This window comes from Pinus tabuliformis, chromosome 4_1, assembly GCF_031772625.1.
Source record: "Pinus tabuliformis cultivar Carrire ecotype Pingquan chromosome 4_1, CPIR1, whole genome shotgun sequence".
In the NCBI taxonomy this organism is placed as follows: domain Eukaryota; kingdom Viridiplantae; phylum Streptophyta; class Pinopsida; order Pinales; family Pinaceae; genus Pinus; species Pinus tabuliformis.
The window spans coordinates 237,993,223-238,005,213 of NC_142303.1; the positions used below are offsets into that span (position 1 = coordinate 237,993,223).

The following is an 11,991-nucleotide window of genomic DNA, read 5'->3' on the forward strand; positions in this document are numbered from 1 at the left end:
GGCTTTATACTTTCACTTTTTGATTTTTTGTTGGTGAAAACCCACTTTTATAATGTCTATCTGCTTTTTCCAATACTCTTTTTTTTGTTGCTTGGTTTCTTTGCTTTGATAGGTGGGTTGATGCTCAAATTCTTTTGATTTTTTGCAGTGGCAGTACTTTGGCAACATCACCAGATTTCCAGGAGCAGCATGGAACCATTATTACATATGAGAACATTAAAATTACATCAAATTTAAAGATAAAATACAAATGCGAGAACTTCATTAAGCTTACAAATTAACAAATTATGACTTTTCTAATCATTATTGACCTCCTCATATCTTTGCTAGCCATTATTAGCAATAATCACTGAATTTTGACCATGGTGGAAACCCTAAGACCTAATGAGACCAAACCCTAGGATTCAATAAAATGAAATGTAGAAATAAACATAAACCATGACTAAAAAAGTATGAAAGGAGGTCAGCAGGTATATATCATTAGGGAAAAACTGAAGTAAACCCTATCACCAGTGAATCCATGACTTAATGGAATGAAACCTCATCAGAATGAGACTCCTACTATGAAATGTAAAAGAGCAGATTTTGATCATTGATGGCAGTTTGAAGACACTGACACTAACAGGAATAATGGTTACTCCATCTAGAATGGTTGTACAAAATCACTTATTATGATGTTATCAAAAGTACACCATATGAAGCTATCACGGCTTGAAACATTTACTAGTATATTTATAGTTACCAAGCACTTTTAAGGTTCATGTAGTGGATCACCTACTTCCCACTAGAGAAGACAATACATGCATACTTAAGGACAATTTAGTTGTAGCTCAAAATAAGATGAAGCAACAAGTGAACCAACATCATCTAGATCATTCTATTTTAGAAGAGGATATCGTGTTTCTTCACCTTCAATATTATAAGATAAAGATACCTTAAAGGAAAAAACCATCAAAAAATTGCACCAAATTTATATGGACCCTATAACATCATCTAACACATTGAAGAAGTTGTCTACTAACTAACTCTTTGAACCAACTCCAAGATACATTCAATATTTTTTGTTCCTTGCCTTAAGAAGGTAGTTGGATTGACTTACAAGGTGCAACCTATCCTACCTAAACTTAATGAAGAAGTGGCTATTATCTCTAACTAGAATTAGTATTGTTTAGTAGATATTGTTAATTCACATGCCAATGCACAATATGAGAAGTATTAATATAGTGGAAAGCTATGCATCTAAAGGACGCCACACTAGAACTAGTAACAATTTTACAACAATTTTGTCACCTCAAGCCTTGAAGATGATATGTCGGTTTGGGTGGGGCATGTAAGGGCCCTTCCCTCACCTCCCTAGTTTAGGGTACTTATGAGTTAGTCAATTAATGTATGCTACTATCATCTTTGAATAAGTGCTATCATATAGTTAGTGGATAGTTATTTAATGTAAACATGTCTTCCTTATAAAATAAGGTCCATAAGGTATTTGTTACTCATTAATGGTGGCACCATAATTATTTAGGGTTTTTCTATTGAGAATATATATACTGAGATGAAAGGTTATTGCATGTTGATCATGATTGACCATAGTTCATTTTCATATTGAGACAGTCTTTGTGTTAAAGCAATATTGGACCATGGTTGGTCATGGTTGAGCATGATTGATTTTCATATCGAGACAATCTTTGTGACATTGCCATGTTGGACCATGGTTGATTTCATATTAGAAAATTTGTCACAATGTCACATTGGACCATAGTTGACCATGATTATAAACCCAAGGTATTTATATTAAATCCAAGGATTTGTATTATAAAACCTACGAATAATATTACATCCTAAGAATATGAACCCTTAAGATAATAAACCCAACATATTGATATTATAAACCAAACATAATAATAAACCCAGGGAAGTAATATTAAACCAAAGGGATTAATATAATAAACCCAAGGTATATAAACTCTAAGATAAATATTATAAACCTTAAAATAAACATCGCTGACCATGGTTTATTTTCATATTGAGATGATCTTTGTCATAATGTGGCATTGGACCATGATTGATTTTCATACGAAGACAATATTTTTCAGAATGAGACATTGGACCATGGTTGAGCATGGTTCATTTTCATATTGAGATAATATTTTTCATAATGCGACAATGGACCATGGTTAACCATGGTTGTCACAATGCTACATTAAAACTTAATACAATCTTTCTCACAATGTGACCATGGTTAACCATGATTGACCATGGTGGACCATGATTGATTTTCATATTTAGAAAATATTTCTCACAAAGTGATGTTGGACTATGGTCGACCATGGTTGACCATGGTTTATTTTCATATTGAGACAATATTTGCCATAGTGTGACATAGGACCATGCTTGACCATGGATGACCATCGTTGCCACAATGTGACTTTGGACCAGGAAGCAATTTTTTTCACAATGTGATCATGATTATTGACCATGCTTGATTTTCATAGTGAGACAATATTTGTCACAATGCGAAGTTGGACCATTCTTGTCCATGGTTAACCATGTATAACCATGGTTTATTTTCATATCGATATAATGTATGTCACAATGAGACGTTAGACCATGGTTAGCCATGGTTGACCATGCCTAACCATGGTCAAACATGGTTCATCATAATTGACCATGGTTCATCATGATTGGCCATGGTTGAGCATCCATAGCCATGGTTGATTTTCATATAGAGACAATATATGTCACAATGTCACATTAGACCATGAATGACCATAATTGACCATGGTTGGCCTTGATTGACCGTGGTTGGTAATGGTTGATTTTCATATTGATATCATCTTTGTCACAAACCCAAGGGACTTATACTATTAACCTAAAGGATTTAAACCTTAAGAAAAATTTCATCAACCCTAAAATTAACATTAAACCCTAATTAGTGACCATGACTCACCAAAAATGACTATGATTGACCATGATTGATCATTGTTGACTTTAATATTGAGAAAATCATTATCACAATGTGACATTGGACCATGTTTGAGCATGATTGAACATGGTTGACAATGGTTAATTTTCATATTGAGACAATATTTGTCACAAACCCAAGGGATCACTATTATAAACCCAAACAATATAAACCCTAAGATAAATAGTATAATCCCTAAAATAAATATTAAATAATAACATTAATTTGATATACCTTAGGGTTAATATTATAAAACAAATGGATTAATAAACCTAAAGATTAAACCCTACAGTTAATACTATAAACCGAAAGGGCTAATAAAATTAAGGCACTAATAAACCCTAGGATTAATGCTATAAACTCTTATATTAATCTTATAAACCATAGGATTAATATTATAAACCCCTTGACAAATAAACCCTAAGATTAACATTATAAACCTTATGAATAATATTACACCCTAGGAATATGAACTCTTAGATTAATAGAATCAAGAGATTGATATTATAAACCAAAAGGACTAATGAACCCAAAGGATTAATACTAAAAACCAAAGGGATTATAAACCCAAGGGAATAATATTAAACCTAAGCGACTAATATTATAAACCCAACAAAGATAAACCATAAGGTAAATATTATAAACACTAAAATATACATTAAACCCTAGGATTAATTTTATAAACCTAAGGGATAAATATTATAAACCAAAGGGATTATAAACCCTGAAGAATAATAATAAACCCTAGGATTAATATTAAATCAAAGGGATTAATATTGAAAACCCAATGGATGAATATTAAAAACCCAAGGGATTAATATAATAAACCCAATGAATAATATTATACACCAACAATATGAACCCTTAAATTAATAAGCCAAGGGATTGATATTATAAACCCAAAAAACTAAAAACCCAAGGGATTAATATTATGAATCCAACGGATATAAACTGTGAGGTAAATATTATAAACCTTAAAATAAACATTAAACCATAAGATTAATTTTATAAACCTTAGTACTAATACTATAAACACAAAGGATAAATAAAACCAAGGGATTACTATTAAAAATCCAAGGGATTATAAACACAATGGGATGATATTAAACCCTAGGATTAATATTAACCTTAAGATTTATGAAACCAAGGGATTATAAACTCAAGGGACTAATATGAAACCTTGCAATTAATATTATAAACCTGTTACTTAATATTAGAGCCTAGGAATATAGGCCCTTCAATTAGTGTTATTCCATTGTGTTTATAATCCCCCGAGTTTTAATATTAATCCGTTGGGTTTATAATATTAATCTAAAGGTTCATATTCCTACGATATAATATTATTCACAGGGTTTATAGATATTTCCATATCAATTTCCTTTGAAAAATAGTCCACTTGGTTTAGAATGGTAAAATATAAATCATCCACTTTTCTTAATCGAAATGATATGATATTTCATCTTCTATATAGTAAGTAATTATTTTTTTTAAACATTATAATTCTCACTTTTATTTTATGAAAAAAAATATTATTTAATTCTTTAACATAAAAATTAAATTGAAAAAAAAAACTTACAAAATCGTTATAGATCTATTTTATTTTATTTTAATATATTTCAAAATATGATAACAAATGTTTTTAGACGCATATATATATATATATATATATATATATATATATATATATATAAAACTTAACTTATCATATATGTTGAACTTATCTATTATTTTATTTTATAATTAATAGTATTATTAATAATAATAATTTAAAATAAAATTATAACATAATTGATATTTATAAAGAAAATATTATTACGTGAGTTATTACAAGTTTTTTTAATAATTGTTAGATAAAAATGATCGCCAACAATTTAATTTATATATCTAAGATAATAAAATAAATCTAATAAAAAAACACTACTTAAAATTTATTTTTCCATCATATAAAAATATATAATTTAAATTGTTTAAATTAAATTTTGATCTATTTAGATTTAATTCTTATTATAATATTGAAAAAATAACCTTGTACATAAAATTTTAATTTAATTATTTAACTTTATTTTTATTCCATTTTCTTAACTAGTTAATTTTGTATATTTCTTCCCAAATTAGTGCTAGAGAGTGTATGTTGTAATTCGTTATGGGCATTCAGAACCAAGAAATTGGAAACAGAATAAGTAGGCTTGCATTATACATCATTGATAAAAACAAGTTAATATATCAACTTTGGAAGGACTTTAAGTTGAAAAAAAATTATTTTAACCATCATATCTTTCTCCTTCCACAGTCATAATAACAATGGAGGACCCCGGATGCGGGTGTTAATTAAGGTTATTAAGATGATGAGATGGGGCGACGACAGACGGGGCGGCCACATGGCCCTCTGCAACCTTCCCAAGGTCACCATGAATGACATTCATGGCACCTCGTAGGCGGCATTTAATGCCTACTCAAGTCGAGGCAAGGCCATTACCTGCATAACCATGGAGCCGGAGAACATTCCTGTCATTCTGCCCCTGTTTCACTGTGCATGCCCTCCGCAGGCGGGAGAGCCGACTGAATGCACCAGCACTGGGCGCAGATGCTGGATTGTGAGCTGTATTGATTTGGGTAATGGCTTCCACCATTCCCATACAAACCTCTACAATTCGGCTCACGACCTCCAGCCCTCTGTAACTTCCGCGCAAAGCTCTTCTATCAATTCCTCTTCTGCTCCTCCTGACTCTTTACCTGTTCCCATATCCACCATGGTCCGCCATCGTATGCGCAGCCGACGTGGTGGCACGCGAGGCAGAAGTTCTCGCTCCCCTGCTTTGCATAGCCATGACTCTGCTTCCCCTGCCTCCTCTGCCAAAAATCCCCACCAACACAGTCTTGCAAGTCAGTATCTGAATACTAGAAGTGGCAGAGGCAGAGTCGGCCTCCACAGCTCAAGACATGAAGCGGCGATTGTTCGCACTACAACCTTTCCTCTGCCTCCGCATCCTGTTCCTCACACAACGCAGTTTTGGTTTTGCAGCTCTTTGAACTGCCCGGTTATTGTAGCCACTATCTCCATTTCCATTACAAAAGAGACTGAGCAGCATACTCCCATGACCATTTCCATGGAGGAGGCAAACAGAGTTGGCCCAAGCAGGAACAGGGGCAACAATGATGAGCAGGCAGGTGATGGAGGTCAGAACAGAAGGCACGGTAAAGCCATTGCTGGCAGTTCGCATGTTGAGATGGGCGTTCAAAGTGACATGCAAGCCTTGGAGAGCTGTCTGGATGACACGTCGGGCCCGCAAGTTGAGGTAGGCAGTATGGAGGAAGGCCATCGGGCGTTGGGACATGGCGAGATGGACAATCAAGATGACTCGGCATGTCCAATTGTGGAGGAACCTGCTCAGGAAGACTTTGCGACGCATGTCACGTCTGCCAGGTGGCATTTCTTCTAGTTCTTGGTTTGGTTTTGTCCAGTCTATGTGTCCTCAGGATAATCTGTTGGTCGGTTGGTCTAGTCAGGATAAACTGTTGGTTTTAGTGTGGTTTTTGATGTTGGTTTTGGTCGGTTGGTCTCGTCAGGATAAACTGTGGGTTAATTCTGGTTGTATTCTGGACATATTTTTGGACTGGTTTCCCCTTTGTTGGGGCAGTCTCAGACAACTTTCATGGGTGCATGTTGATTGAGGTCGGGTTCTGTTTTTGGCCAAGAATCACTGTAACTATTTTTTTGTATCATATTAATAGATTAACCTTAGTTAGAAAAAAAACAATGGAGGAGAAAAGAAGCCTACTATGCGAGGCACTTCTTTCATAATTTCCATGCATTGAAGACCCTATGAGTGTCCGATGTGTGCGATTTTTCATTCTAAAATAGGAGAAAAGAAGCCTATTGTGCAAGGCACTTCTTTCATAATTGCCATGCGTGGAAGACCCTATGAGTGTTATACCCAATTTTTCATTCTAAAATAAAAAGGGTTGAATTTTTATTTAAATTTTGACGGATTTAAATTAGATTCTCATTGTAATACTGAAGAAGAATGACCTTGTACATGAAAATTTAAATGATTTTTGTAGCTTTTTTTAATCAGACAACAATAGCAATTTTCTAAAAACACCATCAAAATATGAATACATTAACTTCAACGAATGTGTCTTGCAGAACTTTCACTTATCTAGGGCATCAGACAAACACTTTCCCTAGGGCTATGTTAATGTAAATTTATTCACACTATATCAAAACGTTGAATGCCCTAGATATAGCGTTGAATGTAAAAATTACACATTTATGAAATGCAATGCTCTAAATTTATAAATTTTAATGTGCAACACTAGTAAATGTGTTAAACTTTAGTTTATTTAGGGCATTGTATGTGAGTGGGAGTAAATAAATGTGCTCTAATTTAGAATCACTCAGAAATGGTAAACCCTATTGAGCGGATGTGCTCCTTATCCTTTGTCATCCGCACCAACACCTCCTTATGCTCTTCAATCTGCCATTCATCTTCACATGCTCCAATAGAGTTGAATTTCCCTCCTGGAAAAACAGAATAAAGCACAGAATACAGATAATACTAACCTCATGCATGTTATGAAAACACAAGGGCTAACCAAACAGAATAGTAACGTGATTGGTGCACGCACAATGAAGCCTAATTAGTTATCCGTGGAAACAAAGCCAAGCGATTGTTTGGGGGTGCCTTAACGCGTCAGCCGTCGATATCGACTAGACGAAAGATATACCTTCCTTCGATATCGACCTATTCCTTCTAGGATTTATCTGGACCGTCGATTAAAATAAAAAATAAAAGTCACCGCTTATTTTAATGAATTGGTACAAAAGTCATCGCTTACCAATAATATAATACTTATCAAACCAATGCATAACATTACGAGGAAACTTATTTTTAACTGTTATTGATATCTCTGGATTATTTACGGTTGCATCGCACTCGAATGCTACATTGAAAACAATAAATGATTCTAAAGAATGCTACACTTGAAATTAAGAAACAATGAACGGAGATAATTCGAATACTCAGGAAGCAGCTCTTAGTGACGAATACAACAGGATATTGTCATTCTTGTTAATCTAAGGCTGCATCAAAGGGCACGTCTTCTATCCATGCATCACCAGAAATGAAATTAGCCACTGTGAAATTTTGAGCATCAGAAATATTCATGGTGTGATATCCAGGCCATTGAACTCGCTCTGTAGTTCCTGCTCCGGGTCCCGAATTCATATATTCGCCATAATAGAGCGTCGTCAAAGCAAAGTCCCCCGACCATTCCAGCCAACCCGCAGGATCGACGACATCATCTATATATGATTCGATATAAACCGTACGAGAGTAATTTTTCCATGGCCTTCCCAAGAATGTTTGGAAAGAGCTATTCACCGGAGCGAGATCAGGCGCAGCAGAGACGTTGCACTTTTGAATAGAGATTCCAGTGTTTTGATTTGGATCATCTCTTCCTTGAGCCGTAAAACAATTCTTTTGACTATCCATCGGTTTTCTAGCCAATAGATTGCAGTTTTGAAACACAACTGCAGCGTTGCCAAAGATAAAATCAACTGTGCCATAAATGTCGCATTCCCTGTAGAACTGTCGAAGAGAGTGCGCGTAGAGAGTATCTTGGTAGCCTTTAAAGCTGCAGCGGTAGAATGCTGATAGATCCGACCCCACTCGGAGGGCGACAGCCTGATGCTTCTCTGGTCCCGCAGTGTTCTCGAAAGTGATATCCCGAGCGATAAAGCCTTGCCCCACGACAGCTGCGATCACAAATAATTCACGAATGAGCGCGACCATAAAAGAAAACTCCAGGCAAAGGGACTGTATAGTAACTGATGAAGACAGCGAAGTTGTGATAAATAAAGAAGAAGCTACACTGAGAATGTTTACAAAAGTGGCATATCCTTCTTAATTCCATGATACACAAATTCAAAAATTCTTAACTTTGAACGGATTATGGGAATATTTTAGAATTTGAGAATTTGACCTTGAGGATAGGTTAATTGTTTGACCCCTAGCGTGACTATCAAATTGTGGGATATTCATCGAATCTGCAATCCACATATAAATACCCAACTTATCTAGTTTAAGTGTTTAGACAATTTTTAGGAAAAGACCTCGTTAAACAATTATGACCTCGGAAAATATTCTGGAATCTGAGAGAGGTCAATTGTTTGACCTTTCCAGACTATCAGATTCTAAGAATATCCCAAATTCTAAAAATATCCCAGAATCTGAAATCCACAATTGACCTCTCTAGACAGTTCAGATTCTGAATTATTCTGGGTATCTGCAAGGATGTCCATGATGTTATTGAACATATGCCAGGTAATTCTCGGAGTGATTAATAAAAAATAGTCAGAACAGAAAACGAGGAAATGTAAGCACGGATTTGTTGGATTCATGCAATATGTACATAACAGATCTGTCAAAATTAGCAATACCTCAACCTCACACGAGGCCTTCATCGCGACAAAGGAAGAACTAAAAACATAACCAGAGAAACGAGTAAAACAGCTTACCGACTGTTGCAGAGCGAAATGTTGTCCATCCGTCCACAACGCTCCTATTTCCAGTGATCACAGTGGAGTTTATGCCATCTCCCACCAACATAATATTTGTTTTGTATTTGGGCACCTCAATGTATTCCTGGTAGACTCCCTCTGTAACATGTATCACATATCTATCTGAGCTTTTGTTTGGAGCAGCATTGAGTGCGTCAGTAATTGTGGTATAATTACCACTGCCGTCCTGAGCCACGGTAACGACATTCTCGTCTAAAGCACCGTCATCTTCTTCAGAGGTTTGAAGAAGGCTCCTTCGGTCTGAAGCGGACAACCATGAAGGGAATCCATCATTGACGACTCCATAATGTGAAAGAAATTCATCATCATCGACTACATCAACTTGATCATGACTCGTTGGATTGGATAACAGGCGTCGGCTGTGCGCAGGAGGACTCTTGGAATCTTTACCAACGACAGAAATGTTTTTGACAAGAGCCAAAGCATTGCTCACAACTCGCGACATATTAAGCACCCACTTGGTCAAAATATTTTGCAGGCTTCCGCTAGCCTCCTCAAGACTTTGGAGGCAGGTAGCCTGATTAGTCAGAGCTGCACTAAGCCAAGTCTGAATGTCAACTGCCTGCCTCCACTTCAAAGAATTGGCAGTAACATTCGACAAGGATTTACTCAGGCCGTCCAACGTTAGATCGTACAACTGCATGCAATCATCAATAGCATCCAGTTGCCTTCCTTTGAATGCCGAACGTGGCACATGAGAAATTATTTGAAACACTTTTTGTCCTTCGGTAATGCCCAGCCTGAGAGCCATCCTGCCGACATCTATGGAATTTGCTTGCAGTGATCCAGTAAACAGGCTCGACATTGTCGAAACACAGAATTTCGGATCCAATGTCACGTCGCAAGCAGATTTTAGAGAACCTCGATGAAGCAGTTCATCGCTTTCAATCTTGACAAACCTGAGACATATGATAAAGAAAACCAAAACCTTCAACCTAAATCTAAAAGCCACTGCAGAATGCAGTACTTTTCTTTTAACTGCAATGTAATGTATCAACAAACTGTAGTCTCTCTCTCTCACAAAACATATATATATGAGCAGGAGGTGATGTTGGAACAAATAACCTATACCACTTTCACCAACTCCACCAACTCCGGATCACTGCACAGATCGATTACCGATACCATATCCAGTGAGGCGGCTGTGTGGATCGACGTAACTTGCACCGCCTTGGGCGTCTTCCACGGCCACATCCATGGCCTCCAGGGAGGGCCCCTCCAAGGAACAGAAATTGTGGCCTCCACAGAGGGCCCCTCCACGCGACAGAATATTTGCTCTTAACGTAGAAAATTGTGACCATATCCATGGCCTTCACACAGGTCCCTCCACGCGCCAGACGCAAGTTGATGGACGTAACTTGCAGCCTGTGGGGAGTATCATCCACCTCATCCAGTTGACTTCTTTTAATGCTATTCTAGCTCCGTTGAGGTCGTACACTCATAAGTTGATCTTTTAACGCGGCAGCGCCAAGAGAAATTTCGTGCTAACGAATTCAATTCAGTACATGCTTTAGAAGGCAGAAATTGCCAAAACCAGACATGAAAATGCAGGGAAGGGAAAGGGTATCTGTGTAAGTAGTCGCCAACCTACTTTGAATTCTCGCATTCCCCAAAGCACTCTCTAAAGCGACATTAGCCTACCATTTTTTCACCAAATATTTTTATAATAACATGTTGACCACCGTTTTAACCCACCCACGAAAGGGGCCACCGAAACATCCGGCAACGATAACGAAAAGCCAAAGAACGCGGAATTGGGGATCACTACCGGTAGATACTGGCTCACATGTTAGTCTTTGATCCTACCTTGCCATAAGCATTTTCAAAGATACACAGATCAAGTAATGGAAAGAAATTAAGTTATAGTAGTTTGGTGATTACACAAAACTACAAAAAAAGATATTTTGTGCCTTTTTCTTATTTTCACATATATCTCGTATTTGAAAATATATTTTCTTTGAGATTGGGTTTCCGATTAATCACATCAAATAATTTTATGTTCAATATTTCGAATTTACAAATGACATTCATATTTAGGACCAATATTTCGAACTTACCAATGAGGTTTATTTCAAATATCATTATGGATCACAAAAGCCAAAGATCAAAAATATATTTTGTATTTCATGTTCCACAAATGATAAATTTCATATCCATCTTATATGTGATTATTTTATTATATTTTGTGTTTCAAGTTTGGCAAATGATAGATTTCATATAGATGTTATATGTGATTATTTTACTTGTATTTGCGCCAAAAGGTATGTTAATAGTGTTTTTGGCCAGGTTATTTTGACCCTAGGAATATATATACAATAGAATTTGAAAAAGAGGCGGAATATATATGAACTCTCGACTTGATATGAGATGAATTGTTGAGTTCATCCTTGAAATTGCATGTTGATTTCCAATCTCTTGTATTGATTTTAGAAACATCTACTCCTGC

At 36.0% G+C, this 11,991-nt stretch overlaps 1 protein-coding gene across 1 annotated transcript; it reads right to left on the minus strand.

Moving 5' to 3' along the window:
• Positions 1-7,848: 7,848 nt before the first annotated feature.
• LOC149175136 (pectinesterase-like) lies at positions 7,849-10,485 on the minus strand. Its single transcript, XM_089419527.1, has 2 exons — positions 9,483-10,485; positions 7,849-8,720 (listed from the first exon to the last, which is right to left on the minus strand). Exons 1-2 carry the CDS (start codon positions 10,348-10,350, stop codon positions 8,035-8,037), a joined length of 1,554 nt encoding a protein of 517 aa, XP_089275653.1. The 5' UTR covers positions 10,351-10,485; the 3' UTR covers positions 7,849-8,034.
• Between the last annotated feature and the right edge of the window lie 1,506 nt (positions 10,486-11,991).

Excerpts from the sequence above, each read along its gene's own strand:
- LOC149175136 (XM_089419527.1), bottom strand. The coding sequence starts at position 10,350 with ATGTCGAGCCTGTTTACTGGATCACTGCAAGCAAATTCCATAGATGTC. Across the intron at positions 8,721-9,482 it reads ATTTCGCTCTGCAACAGTCG|CTGTCGTGGGGCAAGGCTTT; the intron begins GTAAGCTGTTTT and ends TTGTGATCGCAG.